The sequence below is a fragment of the Pestalotiopsis fici genome (genome assembly GCF_000516985.1).
Source record: "Pestalotiopsis fici W106-1 unplaced genomic scaffold PFICI_Scf_3, whole genome shotgun sequence".
In the NCBI taxonomy this organism is placed as follows: domain Eukaryota; kingdom Fungi; phylum Ascomycota; class Sordariomycetes; order Amphisphaeriales; family Sporocadaceae; genus Pestalotiopsis; species Pestalotiopsis fici.
This window is the reverse complement of record NW_006917093.1, coordinates 5,811,824-5,832,949: the sequence shown is the minus strand read 5'-3', so window position 1 is coordinate 5,832,949 and position 21,126 is coordinate 5,811,824. Positions and strand designations below refer to the sequence as shown.

Below are 21,126 nucleotides of genomic sequence, written 5' to 3'. Positions count from 1 at the left end.
GCCATGGACTCACAACGGCCGAACGATGTATCGCCTGAGGCGATGCAGGCGCGCATTCAACAGGCCCGGCGCGAGGCCGAAACCCTCAAGGACAGAATCAAGCGGAAGAAGGATGAATTGGCCGACACCACTCGTGAGTTGAATGCTCCCCTCCTCATGCATCATCACAATCAATTGTCCGCCGTGCGAGCGAGCTCCATTCACATTTGCTCGTGTTCGCGCAAACTCGCGCACCCAATTTACGCCCCCTTTCAGCCAATCGGTCTCTACTCTCATTGATTGTTTGCTGGTTTGCTTGGCCGTTTGCTTGCTTTGCTCAGCGCCCCAAGTCGATGCCATAATCTCACCCCTGCCATCTCTGTCATGTTCTTGACAGCATCTCTCTAATCGACCCATGTGCTAATATGAAATGTTTCTTATGCAGTGCGCGCCGTGTCGCAGCAGTCGCACGACTCAATCCCCAGAAACCAGCTGATGAAGACGAAGAGAACGTTGAAGGGCCATTTGGCCAAGATCTACGCCATGCACTGGTCGACCGATAGAAGACACCTGGTGTCCGCCTCGCAGGATGGAAAGCTGATCATTTGGGACGCGTACACGACAAACAAGGTTCATGCCATTCCGCTGCGATCTTCATGGGTCATGACTTGCGCATATGCTCCAAGCGGTAACTATGTGGCTTGTGGTGGTCTCGACAACATCTGCTCCATCTACAACCTCAACCAAAACCGGGATGGTCCCACCCGTGTCGCCCGCGAGCTCTCGGGCCACGCTGGTTACCTCTCTTGCTGCCGCTTCATCAATGACCGCAGCATCCTGACTTCTTCTGGTGACATGACTTGTATGAAGTGGGATATCGAGACGGGCACCAAGGTCATGGAGTTTGCCGACCATCTTGGCGATGTCATGAGCATCAGCTTGAACCCCACCAACCAGAACACCTTCATTTCTGGTGCCTGCGATGCTTTTGCCAAGCTGTGGGATATTCGTGCTGGCAAGGCCGTTCAGACATTCGCCGGCCACGAGTCCGATATCAACGCCATTCAGTTCTTCCCCGACGGCCACTCTTTCGTGACAGGTTCCGACGACGCCACCTGCCGACTCTTCGATATTCGTGCTGATAGGGAGCTGAACCTCTATGGTGTAAGTAACGCTAACGTCAAAAACTCGCAACGCGTTCACATAAAACTGACTCTTATCTCTAGTCGGAATCTATTCTTTGTGGTATTACTTCCGTCGCCACCTCTGTTTCTGGTCGCCTGCTGTTTGCTGGTTACGATGATTTCGAGTGCAAGGTGAGTTTTCCAGGACGCTTCTCACCATGATGGAAATGAACCGCATTATTAACATGCCAATAGGTCTGGGATATCACCCGTGGCGAGAAGGTCGGCTCCCTGGTGGGCCACGAGAACCGTGTCAGCTGTCTGGGTGTTAGCAACGATGGTATCAGCTTGTGCACAGGTTCTTGGGATTCAGTCGTAAGTATTCTCTCGAGTCTCCAGGTACGCGATAGCCCCGGCTGATTGATCATTGTTCTAGCTTAAAATCTGGGCCTACTAAACCTCAAAATGATTATCCGCGAAGGCAGCGGCGGCAGCGACGGCGGGCCGATGACTTTTTGAGAGCAAACTGTCTGACACCACGCACGTTACTGGAGCGCCTCCTCTCACCTCTTCTTCAAAGTGATTATTTTGCACTAATTTCACCCCGATACGCCCTTATAATTTTCAAAGAGAAGGCGTATCCAAGACGAAGTCACGACAGCCTCTTTCGCAATACCATTTTCCTTTGATACACAACCGATACTCGCCGTTAGCCAGTCGACTTACGATTGTTGGTATGGCCTATAATATGATTCAACCGTCTCAAGACATCGGCTTCAGTCTCTGTCCGACTCTCACTAGTCCTGCTGTTGGCAACTCTACCAACCATCGGCAAGGATAGCATACGAACTCGACTGTACATTTCCAATTGGTCACATTTGGACGCCTATCAGGCCGGTGGCCACGGCCAATGTGGAAATCGGGCAGAATACACCCAACGCATTCGCCGTATTTGTCTTGGTGCAGGCAATTTGTCGAAAAGGTGGTCGATGTGACGAGAGAAAAAAAGACGGCTCTCACAAACGCACTGTCCGCTAGGACTTGTCTATACCCCCCCATCTTTACCGCCAAAATGGCGTTCGGCCTCTATTGATTCCTCCTTGTTTCCTTCTTTTTGATTTCCTTTTCTTGCTTTATTTGACACCCCCGATCTCGTTATGGTAGATGGCAACAGAGGCATGTGTTACCATGATATGTGGATAAGATTTTAAAAAATTCGGAGGCCGTTAACTGCATGGCAGCCGACCTACCATGTGGACGAGAGGAACCTACGAGCATACTGAGGCGTGAGGAAACACTGGCTCTTTGTTTTGCGGAATTCTTTCTCTCCTGTCCTGTGTCTCTATTCCCTTTTGCTTTGTTTTTGTTTTGTTTTTTCGTCTTTTTGTGGACATGAGAGCTAGGAGACAGTTTTACGAGTTCGAATTCGAACTTATGTGATGGAATACGGCATGTAGGGATGGATGGTAAGCAGAGGAGAGAGAGCGCGTGCGAGAGAGAGAGAGCAAGCGGAGAAGGAGCATTTGCAGGGAGGGAGAACTGGAAAAGGAAGCGTAGTGAATCAAAGGCCTCCTTCACCGGCCCTGTACCAACATATAATAATGCATGACGGTTAAAATTACTTGAACCTAAATTGTGCCACATTCGGTTGTAGCGACTCGATAACAAGACACGCCATGCGTTATGGCTATGTGACTCGTGGGAATGGCTTGCGCCTCGCAGACTTGTCGTGGAATGCTTGCTCGCCAGGACATGACCCAAATAGCAGGTGGAATATTCGCTCCTTCATACAGTCGTCCCTGGTCACATCTTGATACCTACCCGCGACTTGAATCGTAATACGAATTTTCCTGCTGGGACACTGGACAAACGTGTGCATGTATTGGAATGAATCTCCCAGGTCTCGTCCCTCTCACCTCAAACCTGGAAAAAGCCAAAGGAACTCTTCAGTGGTAGACTGAGATTACCACACCGATATCCTTTGCTCGGGTGAGGACGACTGATCCGTGGAGAGCTACAAGACCAAAGATATATGCTCACCTTATCGTCATGGCGGGTTTGAGACTGGCTTGGGAAATGGTCGGTTCGTGTTCTTTGCATGTCTGTGTGTTATTGACGCAAGTAGATAGCGACTGGCCCACAATGGTACGAGACCATCACATTCCGCCTACTGAAGGTCCGGCCTTTGACCGGAGCGATTCGCTTCATGTTTTTCTTACAGGCAGCGTTTGCAGTGTACATCATGCAGCCTGCAGAGGAGAGAGCCTTCTATATGGCCGTTGAACCATGCATCGGGTATCAGACGTCGATATATTGGCAGTTGCAAGGTAGCCCAGTGGCTCTTGTCAAAATAAAACAACATCCTAGGACTAGACCGCTACTTCTATGGCAAGGTGAGTACAGCCGGGGACTACGCGGCTCATTTCATCCCGGCTTTGCGCTCGAAATGGATAACAGTCAGTCGTGGAATGCTCGAGACCTATCAACTTAATGTCAACACAAGCAGCCTCGTATAGTTGACTACTCAACAGAGCGCATAGCTTTGATCAGTATGGACCAGTTCAATATTGATAATAATAAGGAGAAAAGAAATGCTCCCAAGAAATCAGTGGATCTGTAATGGCAAGTTGAACCATCAGTTTGCACAGATGTGCCATGAGCCACATGAAAAGACTTGCTTCGGGTTGTGCATTTGAAATCTCGTTTGCTTACACGCTTCGAGTCCATGATACACATTTCTACCATGCAATAGCAGCATTTGAAAGATTTGTCTGAAATGGGACGCACTGGTCAGCATGGCTCATAGTGTAGTGCAACCATTGAGGACAGATATTGTCGGACCGCGTGTGACCCCCAACAAGTCATCAATACCTCTGTCATCATGTTCCATCCGCGTTCATGACCAGGCATGAATACACCAAGACTCGGACTGGTTGTTGTCGACGATTCGAGCGTCCCATGAAACAGTCCTGGCCCAAATGGGCAGTCGGTCCTTCAAGAGTACTGCTCATCAGCCTCGCAGACATGGTGTCGACAGGAAGATTCGCATGAATTGGTGACTTCAATAGGTCGACCAAGCAAGGCCCTGAAGCAGGTTCGTACAAGTCCTGTCAAGGCCAGGCATCCATCAAGTCTCCTTCGATACGGCAATCCTTTTGAGATACCGAAACCAGCGGCCTTGACGCGAATCCAGCGAGGCGAATCAGGCGCTTCGCTGCCCCACGATGACCAACATGCGAGTACAATAGCATGGAGGACGCAGCAATGACGGTGCTTTGGGCTCAACGAATGGATCCCAAACAGCTTCAAGGTTTCGAAAGACCCGTGACGAGTTGATTGTCCGTAGGCACAAGGCTGCCGTACTGCACCATGGATACATCAGAATGTAACAATTTTAGAGGTAAAGGGGGGGGGGGGCTTTGATCTAGAGAAAGGATGGGGAAGAAAAGAAAAGAGGAATGGTAAAGGGTAGTGGTGAGATCATCGATCTAAGATCAGACGTTTCAGCTGGGTGACGGAAGTGTCAAATTTTGGACGAGGACTTTTGCTGACGTTAGGGAAAATCTCATCTGATAATAGAGAGAAAGAAACGATGTCACAGGTTCTGGCAGACTTTTCTTGCCCGTCCCCGTCTAGGTGCGAGTTGAAGGTTTGGCTGTCATCGTAGGGCGGCTCGCATTTAGGTAGGTTAGATACTAGGTCCCGTGTTTGAAACAAAGGCTCGGGACGCGGTCGATCATCCATCTGCTCGGACCGTAGAGTAGACCTCTGTTGCATGGGGTCGCATACGAGGCGAGCTGAGAAACTACAGGTAGTGACGAAACCTACGAATACACAGGTAAGAATTCTGGTTTGGGAGGATCGCTAAAAGGGCTGGTTTTCCATCCAGGCTCGTCCATGTATGTGATGTTGGCCGGATTGACAGTCAAGTTCATGATGTAGCCTGGTTACCACGTGGATGAAAAGCTGAAACGAGCTGAGCTGTGGGTGTGCAGGTCGCAATAGGTTGGCATGCCCAACCCTGTCGTCAAGGCAGTAAGCAAGCAGCAGTATTGGATGTAATAGCATGTCCCAGGTCGTAGGAAGCTGTCATGTCGGGTACTACCTGTAGCGGGATCAGCTGTTATTAGTAAATGACTAAACGACGATCTGGCTGCCCCAACGGAACTCGGGATCCTCTCGAGAAACTACAACAAGCCAGGGACCGGCCAATTTGCAACATGATTCTTTCGGTCTTTTGAGATGGCCTTTACTCTTGTAGACGGCACCCCAGGATTGGCAATTGTCACGAGTCCTGGCCGGCTTGCATCGGTAGGTACTTTGACAGTGCAACCCCCCAGCCCCTTATACCTGCCTACCTGCTGTAAATGCAGGCCAGTGGCGCGGCGGCCACCTCTTGTTAAATTCCCTTGCCCGTCTTCGGCTATCGACAATGCATATATGATTGATTCAAATGGACCCATTCTGCTGCATAACGTTTCTTCACACGTACGCGCATGCGCAATCGTACAGAATACAAACTGCGCCTTGCATAAATGGCCTTCCGGGCATGGAAGGAGAGATTGGCATCTCCATTTCCATTCATGCTGCCATGAGCTGATACTGAAAAGAAAGAAAAAGAAAACCCCCCATCGTTCGTGGATCGTGTGCAGTTTTGCATATTGTAATAGAACCACAGGCAAGTTTGAGCAGATAGACACCCAATCCAGGGCCTCCTCATACTATGTAGTCGCCGGGGGGACCGAGTAGGACATCCTGGACTATTTTTGGAACGTGCTACGTATGTCTGTACTGGGCGACGCTAGAATGCCCGCAGCCTTCCAGAAGGAATGGAGACGGTTCTTTTTTCCCCCAAGGGCCAACAGTCCTTTATGCACGCTTTCATTCCAGGATAGAGCGAGCATTGACCGACGAGGACGACTACCAAGACTCCAGTACTACTACTACTACTACATAGTATACAGCCAAAATATCATGAACAACAGTACGTACTGCAAGATAACGCATCAGCTGAGCCAAAGCTGGTAAGGGAGGAGTTCCTTCGAGACTCATTGGCACCGGGCAAGTCTATTCATGGCAGCAAGCCTCACGGCGAGGCACCTGACCATCCCTTCCGAATTCCAACATGCGGTGTGCACCGGCTTCGTCGAATAGGCGACGCCAAGACGAGAGCCTTGGATGTTTACACGCAGTCGCCAGTTGCCGTTTGCTTCATGTGCCACTGTCTCGCATGCTCGAAGGATCACATCTTCCACTCTTGTTGCTACAAACAACGCTTTCTCAGTCTGTATTGTTGATGGAAAGACAGGGATGAGACCGGGACATCAGCTCTGTTTGTCTTCTCGTCTGAACAGAAAAGAAGAATGACATGATGTTTCGATCTGTCGTTTGACTTGGGCACGCTTCTGCATGATGGTGAAACCACACGATCAGTTGGCCCCAATTGATGAATAATACCTAACCCGTCTCTCTCTCATCCTTCCTCCTTGGCATTGCTGCATCCGCCAAGTGAGATGGATGGACTTGACAAGGAAGTAGCTGGTTGGAATGTTTTTGCATGACTGGGTTCCCCCCAGTATGAAAAGCCCTTGAAGGGCCCTGAAGCTGTCAAGTTGCCAATCGTGAAGCACGACGTTGAACTCTTAATTGCCTGTGCTGCAGGTGGAGCTAGATTGGATCGACGACGGCGCTCCTGAGCTTCCATGTGTCAACGTCCCTTGAAAGAGACCGGAGACGGCGGATGTCATACAGTTGATGATCGACTTGTTGGTCCCGTCGTCCGTGCCAGTGGTAGCACCCGCGGCATTTGGGTAAACGAGTATAGGCCATTCCTATGGCATGACTGCCGACTGCTATACTGGGGGAAATACGTAGGCTGCATTGACTAGGTACTGCCCATGAGTCAAGAAGCGGAGAATCATGGCCAGGCAGGATGCAAATGGGGAACTTTTGAGGGAAACCTGATTTGCCGGTTTTTCAATTATAGCCTGGCAATGATACGCAGCACGTATTCGGCTAATAAATTGCTTTTTGACCCTGTAGCAAAGCAACCCCGGCGATATGAACAAGGCAACGCAGCTCTGGATGGACTGCTATGTACGAGTTACATCGTACACAGTAGAACAGCGAGCGTCGTCGAGTGCCAGAGGCTTATCAAAGGCTCTTTTAAGCCCGTCAATTTGCAATTCGTGTTGACAGCAGAGACTCCCTTGCTTAGCCTCGAGGATCGGGATGTCGGTGTACTTCAGCTGCCTCTCCCAAGGGTGTGCAGCGTGTCTTCCTCCTACTCCCTGTATGGACGGACGGTAGTTTGGCTAGCAGTGCGGGGGAGAAGACAAGAAATGCAGACGACAGACACGTGGCTATCGTAGACTTCACTTGAAAAGCCGAGAGTCGTTACGTGTGTGCAATTGGTGCCGCTACTGCTTGCTCATTACAATTAATCATCATTCTCTGTATTTGTGTTCTGGCTGGCGGTCTGATGAGGGTGTTGGCATACTGTAGATGAGACTCGAGGTTGAAACGGCAGATTGGAAAATTGGGTGCCCAGAAGTGGCACCTCCCAGCTTCCTGCTATTGGATCCTGGTGACTGCGGGCCAAGCTGCATTAACTCGGATTTCATGTGGATGCCACGTTTTTTTTACCCCCCGATCCCTGTCACCACGCTCCTGCCGTCTCCTGTCTTTTTGTTTGTCCGTCTGTCTGTCTACTTGATTGTTGTTGCTTTTGGCCACGACAACGCCCCTCGGTTCACTTCAGCATCAATAACCAAATCAGCCTCCGTCAGCCGTCCAACTTTGAACCACAGCCTGATCGTTTTTTTGTTTTCCCCCCCATTGATCGCTTGATCAACCGTCTGATTGTCTGCTGTTGGGCCGTAGACAGAAACCAGAACTTCCCCGTGCTTCTTCTTTGTTTCCGATCTCTCTTCATCTCTCTGCAAGGGTGGGATATTACTCAGCCCTAGGTTAGTTCATTCAAATCAAACGTCCGCGGGCAGGAATTCATCCATCCTCTAGCAAATCGACAGAGGTACGTGCCTATTTCTGTCCGTTTGTTTGTATCTCCCGGCCAAGACCGTCCACACACAACACACACAGACACGAGCACATTACCCAGGCAAGCCGTAAGACCCGGAACTTTCAACGGCGCCAATCGCTACCCCGTCCGCTGCGCCTCTCTCTATCTCTCTTTACACAGTATTTCTCTCTGGGATGGCAACTCCTCCCTTTGTGATCCACGATCGCATGCACTGCAATCTATTCCCCCTCTTCGCCACGAAGCCCCGATGTCACTTTGATCCCAGCACGCCCATCAACTGCCTCTCCTCGTGGATCTTCTCTGCTCCGCGATATTAACAAGCATTCTCCCTTTAGCTTCGAACACTAGGCTTGCAACGCTTGGCATAGCCAGCACAATTGGCTAGACTCCTTGACCCTGAAACGTCCTGACGCAGACCAGGGGTGTTTGTCTTTGGGCTTCAACGCGTGCCCTCTTTGCCCTCGCAACCTTTTCCCTGCGCCGCATTTCTACGTATGCAGTAGCACTACGACCTGGGCCCATTCCGTACCCCAACTCCGATCAGGGCCTACCGTTGCCTTCTGCTTTCGTTCCAGAAAGAACCTGATCCTGGCAACCACACTCACCTCGATCACACATCCGATACACTGGCTCTTTGCCCTGCCCACAAACACGCGGTCTGCCCGGCACCAAAGCCCCAAGGACGCTTTCTTCCTTCCTCACAGGAACCCTGCTTTCATACCACTCAACGCGCATAAAACTGTTCCGGTACCCCCCCATCCCGTGCCAGCCCATCATGTCTTCCGCAAACCCAACACCAGCCCAAGAGGAGTTTCAAGAGCTCTTGAACAAGAACGCAGGAAGCGACAGCCCCCGAGTACACCCTGAGGACAAAGACGACTACCGTCGAGACAACGACAGCGAAGAAGACGAAGAGGATCGCTACCTCAACGAACAGATAGACGCCGCCATGCGTATGCCCAGTCTCAAGGGCCCTTCGGAGGGTGGCAACTTCAAACTGCCTCCGGCTGCCTTCGACTCTGGACGCGCCACCGGTGTCAAGGGTGTCATTGCAGATGCCAGAGCCTACGAGGAGGCACGCCAGACCAGGTGGAGGGATAAGATCCGGGCCGCCAGGCGATCAGTATTCGGCGTGAACAACGTCAAGTCCGGCTCCAATAGCCAAAGCGAGGACAGTGAGGGCGAGTTTGATGCGGACGAGGAGTCCTTTCTCCAGCAATGGCGGGATGCCAGGCGGCAAGAGCTTGAGCAAGAGGCAAAGAGTGGTGTCCGCAATCGCAGAACCAGCCCGAGTCTGCGCATGTTTGGCCGCATGGACACGGTCGACGCTCTCGGCTATCTTGACGCGATTGAGAAGGTTGGCAGAGAGACGGTCGTTGTGGTATTTGTTTACGACCATGAGGTAAGACCATCAGCGACGCACCAGAGCGCTTCAAAGACAATGCAGTTAACGATCCCAATAGTGTCAAGTGTCAAGTCTCATCCACGAGGCATTGCGGCCACTGGTCACCGAGCATCCATACATTCACTTTGTCAAGATTCACTACGAGGACATTGAGTTTGACAATGCTGCCGTGCCTACTATTCTCGCCTACAGGAACCAAGGAGATCTCTTTGCCAACATGACCGGTATCATTGACATGATTCCAGAGGATGAGGATTTCGATACGGACTCGCTCAAGAAGGTCTTTCAGAAGAACGGCGTTCTATGATCAACCTGACTGTTTTCAACTGGATCGCCAGCCTTGACGACCGTGTCAGAATCTCTTACGCTCCCTACAATCATCTCTCTGCTTTTCAAGAAGAAGCATGTTCGGTTATGCGCGCATATGATACCCCTTTATACGATTACTAGGTCTATTCTTTCCTGACCTTGGGTGGCCGCGGTGCAGGTCGTCCTTTCTGCAAAGTTTCCATGAGACGTTGACAAGCAATTCATGTCACTGTCCCATATTTGTAACAATAGGTGGCCAATGTGCACTTGACGGTTGCGGATATCTGTCGCTTCACAGATATACGTATGTATCCTGTATTATGTTCTATATTGCATTTTGATTTTTCTTATAGAGGTTTGGGTTGGTCAGACTCAACAACAAGGGAAATCGTTCTATACGTCCCTCATTGGGTCTCGGCGTTTGGAGGCATAGTGAGCCTGATCGGGTCTCTTTGGGATATATGATGAGACCTGGACAGATGCTATCATATTTGGCGGATCAACGATGTCATAAGAATAATGAATCAAAACAATGGTTACATGCCTCCACTACCATGTGCTCCCCAACCTGCAAGTGACCAAGACTGCATATTATATTTTCAAATGTGTTCGTAATTCGAAAACGCCGGACTGGGAAGGATGTAGATATAGAATGCATTCATGCTCGCAGCTATATATACATAGATTGAAATTTGTGCAAAACAAATCAGTTATTTGCTCACATGAGCTATGCTGGTTGCGAACTGCCAAAGCGAATCTTTTTTTTTTCTCCTCCCATAAATGATCTCAGAAGCTTCAAAAACAAACTCAGACTACTTGCATTGCGCAGTCCCCATTGTACTTCCGATCGAGTATCACCCCGTTAATATTGCCGAACCCCGGCCAGTAGCGGTCGGCGATAGACTGACAAGAACTATCACCCCGCCGAATACATAATCTAGGAGAGGAGAGGTCGAACCTTTATGGCCATTATTAAATTCGGCATTGTCTAGTTTTTTTGTGGTTCGGCCACGACGCAAGCTTAGGTATGTAATTAAAGCGCGGCTTGGAGGGGCACCACAGCATATGACCACCTAGAATCTCAAGAATGGCTGGGTTCAAGTCCACGCATATTGCGGGTTGTATTATTTTTTATTTTTTTAAACCAACCATCGATGGGAACGGTGAGCTGAAATCAAGATCGAGACGTGCCGAGATAGCGGCAGGTTTCCCTCCCTCCCTAACTTGCGGCGGCTCACCAGGGCCTAAGTACATTCCACGTAGCACTACTATTGCCAACTGGTCTGCTCAAAACCAAAAGTTCTTCTTTTAGAGGAACTTTGTGGATATCCTCCGGCGCTGCTCTGGCGGACTCCCGCATAAAACAAGACATGGTAACTGGCCGGATTCTGATACTTAAGAAGATATGAGCATTCGCCGGAACAGTAGAGTCAAGGTTGCTTGCTGCTGTGATGGACAATAGCTCCTGAGTAATCTTTCGATTTCTTGCCGCGATAACATTCAAGCAAAGGGTACGGTCATGTCTCATTCATCGTATCAAATCTAGGTCGCATGTAATTCGCCGAATGTGCTTCTACCTTAATGTAGTAACAAACGCCCCCGCGGTCTTGGTCTGTCTGGTGGATGGTCCGAAAGGAACTCGTGAGCGCCTAATCAAGGGCTCTAGCAGGGATCAGTCTTCTGCCCCTCAATGTTTGCGATAACTGATACTAGACCCGCTGTCATTGATGATTGATTATACTATGCACACGTATTGCATCTACGCTACGAGGAACAGTTGTGACACCCTGAAAATCCCCGAGAGATCCTACAAATTGCTCAAGAATCACGACTAGACTCTTTATCGGATTCAGATAATTTGGTTTCTTCTTGTTCACAAAAAATTTCATCTTTCATGCAAAACTTGACCAGACGTGCATGTGGCAGTCGGTAGGTATTCCGTCCAGGTAGGTTGTTACTGCCCAAATTCAGCCCGCCCCACTTTGAGTTCCATGCACGCTCTCCACCCTGCAACATCTGGTACATTTTGTGTAAGTACTAGATAGTTGCATGTAGCTGTGAAGTCCAGTCCCTTGACTGAGACGCTGAGCCACCTGTGCAAGGTATCCAACGTTTGATGAGAATTGTTCTAGGGGGAGGAGGGGGAAAAAAAGATCTTAAAAAATTGAGAACCTTGAGATCCCATGAATTTGACAAAACAGGACACTTAAAGAGGAGAACCGAAATTTTATTCAATTTTCTCACCTTTTAAATATTGCAAGCCCTCTGGGTCTTATTTTTGGCGAGGTTTCTCATCTTGTCACGCCTTCTTTAGATGTGCTTTCTTGAGATACAAGAAGATCTATATGCCTCGTACCGCATCATTGGAACAATAACTATATGTCACGAAATCTACTAGGGACAAAGAAGACAAGGTCGAATCACCCACCTCACCAGCTGTGCCCGCTCCCCTTGGGCCAGAACAACCAGCACGCATCGCACATCTTGACAAGCCGCGGCGAAGCAAGACAACATAGCAAAGGGAAGAGAGCTGGTATTTTAAATTCTTGTTGCCGGAGCACGAGTGGACAACAAGTCATTCAGCTACCATAGGAGTGAGTACACGACCATCTGTCTATGTAGCAGAACATTATCAGTGAAGGCAGCGCTCGAGTGTCCTTGATGACGGCAGATCCCCCAGACAGCCAGATTTAGGTACATTGACGGAGTGCAGACGCACTAATTGGTGACTTGGCTAATCCTGGGGCGCCGGCTGGTCAATCTTTCTCCACTTGCCCCTCCAACGCTCCCCAGAAGTGAGGGAGGGTGCTTATCCATACACTTACTTGCCTATCTTCCAGTGTAAGGCAGCTCGACTTACCATCCTGACCACATTGTAGGCATCCAGGGCGACACTCAACTCCTTGATACATACCGTGACTGCCTAAGGACCTATCTACATTTACCTGAGCGCTGCTGCATCCCTTCTTCGAAACTCTGCACAGCGCTTCTACTTCTATAAGAAAATAGAAATCTAGGAGAATACCGTAAGTCGGAACTATGCAGCTGCGGCTTTGATTCTTTTCTTACCCGCCTTTCTGCAGGACCACCAAAGTCAGCCCTTCTCCAATCGAGGTGTCTTGCTACCCCCCCAAACCTGTATCACGCCTTCCTCTCAGAATTGCCCCGCACTCATCGAGAGCACTCGGGAGAACAGTTTCGATTCCACCATTTTCCCTCTTGCTATTCTGTCACCCTCGATTTACCAAGCTATCACGGTGAATCTGAGGCATGACGTGAGCCGGGCCTAGGTCATCTCTCGCCGAGTTATGGAACAGCCTGGATACCCTGCTCCGACCGACAACATCTCCGACACTCTTCCGCAGCAAGCTAATACCACTCCGCCAGGCAACCATACTCATTTCCCAGGACCGCCCATAAGGGCGGCCACCACCTCGAGTTCAGTTCCGAGTCTCCGATTTCCTCGTCCGGCCGGGAACAGACGACTTACAAACTGGGTTTCCTCGAGCCATCCAGACATGATGCGCCCCTTCAATATCCCCGACAACCATCCGCTGGATGCCAGCATCACTGATGGCTACGACATCATTGATGCCGATGTGGAGGGCCACTCCGATGTGGCTGACTCGCCTTATGAGCATCCTGCATCTGAAATCGGCGACGATGTACAGAGTCTTGCCGATACCGACACTGGCACAGATGTCTACACTAATGACGTCGATACGGACTCTTCTGATGACGATATCATGGACATAGAGCATGCAGGCGATGCTGCTGATGACAGTGCTGCTGAGACTGATGAGGAGGAGGACAACGAAGCAGATATGTCCATGGCTGAGCAAAGTCTCGAGCATCCCACCGAGTTGTTCACGCCAGACTCTGCCCACATCTCACGACGAACCTCTTTCTCGCAACACGACAACGCCGACATGGTTCGAGATCGCAAGATGAGGGTCAGTGGTTTCTTCAAGCACCATGGAACCGACCACGCTGGTCCATCCGATGGCAATGGCTTCTTGGCCATACCCTCTGCTAGAAATTTGGCTCACATGGCCGTGGACCACCTGGAGAACAACCCCCTCCTGCGCAAGCGACTATTGTATTCTCTGCTACTCATGCCGCTACTCATCACAGGCGCGATTATCAAAGAGTACATGCAGGGCAATGTGAGCGCATACACTGGCACCTTGACGACAGTACCAGTAGCTTCGGTCTCATCTATCGCCACTCAACCTATCCCAAATGTTGTGGCGACCACAGCCATGACAACACCTATGACTGCCTCCACTAAATCTCAGCCAAATGCTTTGCAAACAACTTCGACTCTCAAGAGCGTTGCTAGTGTCTCGCCTCAGTCGAATTTGTATTCGAGTCCCAGTCTCTGCTCTGCCTCGGTTCATGGCCGCAATGAGATTTTACTCAGGGTTCCTAAGGAAATCAAGGCATCCTGGCTTGCAAAGCGAGCCCTCATGATCTCTGTCAGCCGGGGCACGCATGATGTATCGTCAGACGCTGCCAGAATCACTACTGTTGACGAAGGCTTCCTCATCAAGGTTCCTCATGAGGAAGCTTATGGCGTACTCGACGTCTCGATCGCCACCACACGCAAGCCAAAGATCAAGGAGACTTTTCGCGTCAACTTTGGCACTTTCATTATTGTGGACGCTTTCGATGCTGGCAAGCAATTCCTGAAGGACTTTGCCCACTCAGTCGCAGACACGCTAAACGGCACAACGACTTGGGTCGAGGAGACATGTAGCCCAGCTTTCGATATGATGCCTGCATCAGCCTCCATTACCGATTCGATTGTACAAGGGTTCCAAGACATGGCCAACTCCGCTTTGAGCCTACCTGGTCATTTTGCCGAGTTTGTCAAATCGCCACTTTCGTTTTCGGAGAGCCGCGTCGAGCAGGCGCAAAAGGAATTATGGCGAACGGCTCAGGATCTCCAAGACGAGGCAGCGCTTCTCATCCTCCAAGCACAACTGAATTCCAAGTTGCAATGGCTTCGTTGGAGTGGTCAGGATGCAAAGTATGAACAATACTTGGCTGCAGCCAGCCCATACTATCAGAAGAAGCAGGAGGAAGCTGCTGTTGCTAGCCGCGCCAGAGCAGAGCTCACCAAGAAGGAAATCAGAGCACTCCACAAGCAGATGGCTCGGGAAAGCGACCGCGAGGCAAAACCCCGCTTCTGGAGATTCAATATGGAAGCTGTCTAGATTTGATCCGGTTTTGTTTTTGTTTTTGTCTCGTAATTATACCTCGGTCGGTCAGTTTTGGTCAGGGCAGGCGTTTCAGGTTGTAGTATGGATTTGACCTTGTGCTGCGAACTGAGGTCTATGGTTTTAGCCTCCCCGGTCCTAGTTGATGGGGGTCTCGAGAGGCCCAAATGCACAAATCATGAGGGAAATGGCATGAATAAAGGTACTAATTGATGATTCGGAGTTACTTGGACAGCGAGGACAAGTACGCGCCTCGACCGCTCAATGGCTTTGCATGATAGACAACCCAGAGCAGGAAGCCATGTCTTGTAGCAGATGGTATAAGTTTGCGAGATATCACGGTTAGATAGGAAAGCCAATCGAGTCCTTTATCAACAAGTCACAGTCATTTGTCGTCATGATACAATTCACTATACGTATCAGCAGTGCTAGAAGCGAAGTGAGGTCCGAGACTGATTGTATAGATGCAATGTCACTGCTTGGCATCATATGACAGCAAGCACAGAAGTCTAATCCAACTGCCCCCATAGCAGAATTCATATCAGGGGCATCGTGATTTGATCTTGGACTCCGGGCATTCAAGTGGCATCATTGTTGTAGATGACGTACTGCCATAGCTTTGTTCCGAAAATCTGCGGCCAGCTCAATCAGCAACGTGAAGTTAATTGAATCTCGGAAAACATTAGTTCAGTCTTGCAGCGTAGCTCGTGAGGCATCCGTCTCGGGTATGCTCGTGCTGTCACATACCAGTCATGTGGGGAAGTAGAACTATTATAGAGTCTATAATAGACCTGAAGTCTGGTTGGTATCCAGTTGGCTGTGCAGCATTCAAGTAAAAGAGCCTACATGAAAAGTGTCTCGTCGGTTGAAAAAGTCTCTTGATAGTTGAAATAAGTGTACTTATTGGCTAGACTGCCGGTGTAAAGAAAATTGAAACACAACATTGAAGATGCCAAGAACTAAATGAATGTAGGTACAGTAGAGGAAGCAGTTAGTTACATTAGTTGATGATTGATTGAACCCTGGAAATTGGCACTTTGGGGGGGGGGGGGGGGGGGGCAAGCTATTGATTGCCAAAGTCACTCTTCTGCTTGCTTGGGTGTGGATTGTACCTTATTCTCACCCCACCTGGCTGACGGGCAGAAAGGACCGTCAAGTCAAGGAGGGGCAAGGAGCCATGGAATTTAATAGGCAGGAAAAAAAAAAAATTGCGGGCAATTTTACCACACAAAAGCCTGCCTAAATCATCATGTACTGACCTATCAGGTTAGCTATGTAGTTTTAGTAGGTACTAGGTAGACAACCCAAGCCAAAGTGCGCGCGTGTGCTTCCCCTCCATTTTTTTTCTGGGCTGGCACTTGGGACCATTTGTTTGCGTGCCGCCCTTCAAAGCAACCGCTCAGGGACCGCATATTTTCATTTCTACCACAACCAAACATCAATCTCCAGGCCACCTGCGACGTATCAAGTAGCTTTTCCCTCTTCGTAAAGCTTCAAATCGCAGCCTTTTCTCTTTAACCCCCCACCACCCCTTCTCCAAAGGTCAGTAATAACTCCAGCTCAGAGCGCTTGCGACATATAGCTTGTCTGTCTTTGGCAATATTACTCGCCGAGTCAGAGCCCCTCCTTCTTTCTCTCGGGCACCCACACACCCCGCCCATCTTTTCATCTCCCTGCCTATCCATTGTCTTTTTCCCTGACTAACCTTTGCGTCTTCACACCAGAGCTTCTGTTTTAAGCAAATCTGACATATACAAAAGACAAGATGAGCTCTACTGAGAACACCGAGCCCAAGGTCGAGGAGACCACCCCCGCGGCGGCCCCCGCTGAGGCTACCACCGCCACTGAGGAGGCCAAGCCTTCCGTGACCTCTTCTTCTGTCTTCTCCATGTTTGGAGGTGGCGCGAAGAAGGAGAAGAAGGACGAGGAAGAGGACCGTGGTGACAACTCTGGAAGCGCCAAGGCCCAGCGTGATGCTGCCGCTGCCGCTGGCGAGGTACGAATTTTCCCACATCTCGACGCGACACCGCTGTGATTGTGCACACCGTCGCTCGAATACCGGAACAATGTCCATATGCTAACCTTGTTCCGCCACTTTTATAGGACGAAGCTCCCGAGTCCGAGGATGTCCACTTCGAGCCTGTCGTCAAGTTGACTGAGAAGGTCGATGTCAAGACCAACGAGGAAGCCGAGGAGCAAAAGTTCAAGATGCGTGCCAAGCTCTTCAAGTTTGTGCGCGAGTCAAGCGAGTGGAAGGAGCGCGGCACCGGTGACGTCCGTTTGCTCAAGCACAAGGAGAACGGCAAGACCAGACTCGTGATGCGCCGCGACAAGACCCTCAAGGTCTGCGCCAACCACTACGGTACGTATCCTGCCCGTCAACACTGGCCGCGCTGGGTCAGAGCGACAAAGCCAACTAACATGTTTCCTTAGTTGTCCCCGATATGAAGCTGTCTCCCAACGTCGGCAGTGACCGATCCTGGGTCTGGAACGCCGCCGCTGATGTGAGCGAGGGCGAGCCCGAGGCCGTCACGCTTGCTATCCGCTTCGCCAACTCGGAGAACGCCAACCAGTTCAAGGATGCTTTCCTCCAGGCCCAGAAGGACAACGAGGCCCTCTTTGGCGCCTCCGAGGCCGAAAGCGCAGCTCCCAAGGAGGCAGAGGAGACCAAAGAGGCCTCTTCGTAAAAGTCAGCCCTTAGCTGAATAGTCGAGAAGGATCAATCAAGACCGAAAAGAACCACACCCGCATGGACCCTTCCCATTTTCGACAAGTCAACGATATTCCCACCGGGCATATTACTCGTTGCCGAAGGGACGGACATCCTCTAGGTGGAACGGTGGGCTTGAATAGGACGAGAAAGAAAGTCCCCTACCCAAAAGAGAATAAACCCATAGTCACAACATAGATCCGTGCAGTTATCTCTATCTTGAGAAGATAGTCCATCATCTTGGGACTACAAAAGCCCCTCGGACAGCACACTGCATGAGCTTTACCACGTCACGAAATCACATCATGAATAAAACACAGATTCCCCCCCAACACATTGATTAGATTAATTCATTCTATATTTTCCACAACTATCCAGTTTGATTGCTTTCTGTTTTTTTGCTCCAATTGAGCGCAAAAATTACCATCTCTTTCTATGATTTGGATCCTCGTTAGTCACAAATGCCCCCATGTGCTAGATGCCTGTCTTTCCAAACCTCACAGACTCTTTTTTTGCGCCCTGACTTTGCTCACTTTGCTGCTTGAGACAACTTTCTCTTGGTGCCCTGGGAAGCCCAGTTCTGGAACCAGTCTAGGGCTTCCGGGTTGGCAACGCTGGCGTTGGTCTTGATCTTGATGCCCGAAAGAATCTGCTTAACCGCAACCTCGATCCTGTGAAAGTGCATAGAGTCAGCATGTGTTCTTGCACACCATTTTCTTCCGGTCTGGGACAAGAAAATAACAAGGGATGAATCTCATAACACCTAGGTCTTTGTCGTGGTCCTATTTGAGGGACGCAGAGATCGAGAAAAGGCGTGGATTGAGAAAAGCGCAAGTAAAAAGAGAAAAGGGAAGGGGAAACGACTTACTTCTTTCCGTTGCTCGTCCTCGGGATGCCGCCTCCGGCCTCCTCCACAACGGCCGGCACGTGTCTCGGGCTGAGCTCCTTCCGGACCATGGTTTTAATCCTCTCGGCCAAGTCCTCACTAAAGGCCCGCCCCTCGCACATGACAACGAACAAGCAAACAGTCTCGTCACGATCCGTCTCGCGGCGTCGGCCGATGCAGACGGCGTCCTCTACCTCGCCGCTGAAATACTTGGTCAAGATGTTATAAATCTCGGCCGAGCCGAAACGCACACCGCTCGGCTTGAGTACGCCATCAGAGCGGCCTAGCATGGTCAAACCGCCCGTGCGCGGGTCAATGCGGACGAAGTCGCCGTGATGCCAAATTGGACCCTTAAGAGGCCGGGCCTCAAACCGTTCAAAGTAGCTCGCCTTGTATTTGTCGTCACCACCGGGGCCCCAGAAGGTCAATGGTTGACACGGGAACGGCTCCGTACAGATGAGCTCACCGTCCTCGCCGGGTGTGGGTTCGCCTGTGACCGAATCACCGACGGCAATCGCCATGCCCAGTCCAGCACACTGAATCTCGCCTGCGTAAACAGGCAGGAGCGGGCATGGCGCTCCGAAAAGCGAAATGATGTCTGTGCCACCCGTGATAGAGCCGAGATTAATCCTAGATGGGAACGCCCGGTACACGTATGAAAAAGTCGATGGCGGCAGCGGTGATGCTGTCGAGTACACGGCCTGTAGATGCGGGAGCTCAATGCCCTCCTTCTCGAGAATGAGGTCATTCGACTCGAGCGTCGTGAGATAGCTTGCCGACGTCCCAAAGTGCGTCACCTTGTACTTGGCAAGAAGCTTAGGGATGGACAAGTGCCCGTGAGGCTTGAAGGGGGAACCCGTGTACAAGACTAGAGTTGCACCACATGAAAGTGCGGCTATGGACCAGTGCCTGTTCAACTGTCAACATCCTGTACAACTCATCTGAGACTGTTTCAATGCGTCAGAGAATCACGTACCACATCATCCAAGAGGTGGTTGTATAATAAAGCATAGTGGAGCTAGCGTCGACAGAACAGTGCAGGAAAAGTTCTTTCTTGTGCTGGATCAGCGTACCAAGTGCCGTATGGACAATGGCCTTGGGAAGGCCGGTTGTGCCACTCGAGTAGAGGATATAGAGCGGATGCGATGGAGGGAGTTGCTCGAATTCCAGCTTACCGCCGTCCGTCCCTTGGTCGAGGAAACCCTCGTAGTCGACAGCCTTGAATCCCTTGTCCTTGATCTCGTCCAGTCCTAGTTCGACCGCTATGTTGTTGATGACGACCACGAGCTCCAGTCCTTTTCCGTTGAGCCCGTCGACAATCTCTAGGGTCTTGGCGGTAGATGACCACGACTTGCCGTTGTAGACCATTCCATTATCTGCAAAGAGGACTTTTGGCTCAATTTGCGCAAGGCGATCCAGTACAGCACTTACACCGTTGTCGGGGCTTATGCCTGTCCAAACGGCTCCGATAGAAGCGGCCGCCAACATTGCAATAATGGCCTGGTGGTGGTTCGATACAAAACCTGCCACCCTGTCCTTGGGCTTCAGCCCGGCCGCTCGCAGAGAATTGGCACATTTGCGCACAGCTTCCCGCAACTGGGCCCAAGTTGTCGTAACCTCTTTGCCCTCAACTTCGGTCACAGTGATAGTGGCAGGCGAGTCATCAGAAACATTACTGCCCTTGGGATGGAGCATATTTTCCGCAAAATTCAACAAGGACCCCGCAAAGAAATCTGGGCGTGGGTACATTGGTGCATTGGGTGGTAAGACCTATATAACTGATTAGTTGAATTCTGGAGTATCTGTGTAGCATTAATCTCAGGCTTCATGAAGGTCGTATTATAGCCATCATATCTGCACGAATCATTGGCTTCCACAGTCATGTCAGGCAGTCTTGAGATGTCCATCAATAGTGTCTGTCCATCGCAGCCTGATCTCAGGCTGGGCCACGCACAGCTGCTCCCGACCTATTTTGCATGTCATACGCACTCATCGACTTGGACCCTGATGCTCGCGCAGGCATGATAGAATTGGCAAAGGCTGTGGTGGTGAAAGCGATCAAACTCCACGTTCCCAGCTGAGATTCGTCTTTGGGAGTCCTATATCGGAAGAAGTGCCTACCTCCGTATACGGCTTGGAAGCCTTTATACCGCAGAATCGCCAGACATCCTCCCAGAACGCAGGCACGTTCTCAACCGACCACTTGTACAGCCCGGGATAGTCGTCAATATCCAAACGATACTTTTTCTTGACATGCTGCAGAAACTTGTACATCTGCGTTGACTCGGGGTTGGGATGCCGCCATAGCTCGAGCGGCTCAATTTGGGAACCCATCCTTTTTTTTATTTTATTTTTGGTGCTGACGATCTGGAGGGAGAAATAAATTGGTCCCTCAATTCGAGTTGGGAAAACCCGGAAGAGGATGTACTCTGCAATGAAAATTGTGAAG

The 21,126-nt window shown here is 50.4% G+C and overlaps 5 protein-coding genes across 5 annotated transcripts; 4 read left to right on the top strand and 1 right to left on the bottom strand.

The window, feature by feature from the left end:
* Positions 1–3: 3 nt before the first annotated feature.
* On the top strand, positions 4–1,560 carry PFICI_05880 (Guanine nucleotide-binding protein subunit beta; the record flags this gene model as incomplete). Its single annotated transcript, XM_007834461.1, has 5 exons — positions 4–133; positions 425–1,143; positions 1,206–1,295; positions 1,359–1,478; positions 1,540–1,560. The coding sequence occupies 5 exons, from the start codon at positions 4–6 to the stop codon at positions 1,558–1,560; spliced, it is 1,080 nt and encodes a 359-aa protein (XP_007832652.1).
* A 7,360-nt stretch (positions 1,561–8,920) lies between these two features.
* On the top strand, positions 8,921–9,857 carry PFICI_05879 (uncharacterized protein; the record flags this gene model as incomplete). The annotated part of the gene is made up of 2 exons (XM_007834460.1): positions 8,921–9,547; positions 9,609–9,857. The coding sequence occupies 2 exons, from the start codon at positions 8,921–8,923 to the stop codon at positions 9,855–9,857; spliced, it is 876 nt and encodes a 291-aa protein (XP_007832651.1).
* Positions 9,858–13,167: 3,310 nt separating this feature from the next.
* PFICI_05878 (uncharacterized protein) lies at positions 13,168–15,078 on the top strand (the record flags this gene model as incomplete). Its single annotated transcript, XM_007834459.1, has 1 exon — positions 13,168–15,078. The coding sequence occupies one exon, from the start codon at positions 13,168–13,170 to the stop codon at positions 15,076–15,078; it is 1,911 nt and encodes a 636-aa protein (XP_007832650.1).
* Positions 15,079–16,846: 1,768 nt separating this feature from the next.
* On the top strand, positions 16,847–17,768 carry PFICI_05877 (uncharacterized protein; the record flags this gene model as incomplete). Its single annotated transcript, XM_007834458.1, has 3 exons — positions 16,847–17,077; positions 17,185–17,443; positions 17,515–17,768. The coding sequence occupies 3 exons, from the start codon at positions 16,847–16,849 to the stop codon at positions 17,766–17,768; spliced, it is 744 nt and encodes a 247-aa protein (XP_007832649.1).
* Positions 17,769–18,320: 552 nt separating this feature from the next.
* Positions 18,321–21,011, bottom strand: PFICI_05876 (uncharacterized protein; the record flags this gene model as incomplete). The annotated part of the gene is made up of 4 exons (XM_007834457.1): positions 18,321–18,462; positions 18,660–19,586; positions 19,654–20,447; positions 20,799–21,011. 4 exons carry the CDS (start codon positions 21,009–21,011, stop codon positions 18,321–18,323), a joined length of 2,076 nt encoding a protein of 691 aa, XP_007832648.1.
* Between the last annotated feature and the right edge of the window lie 115 nt (positions 21,012–21,126).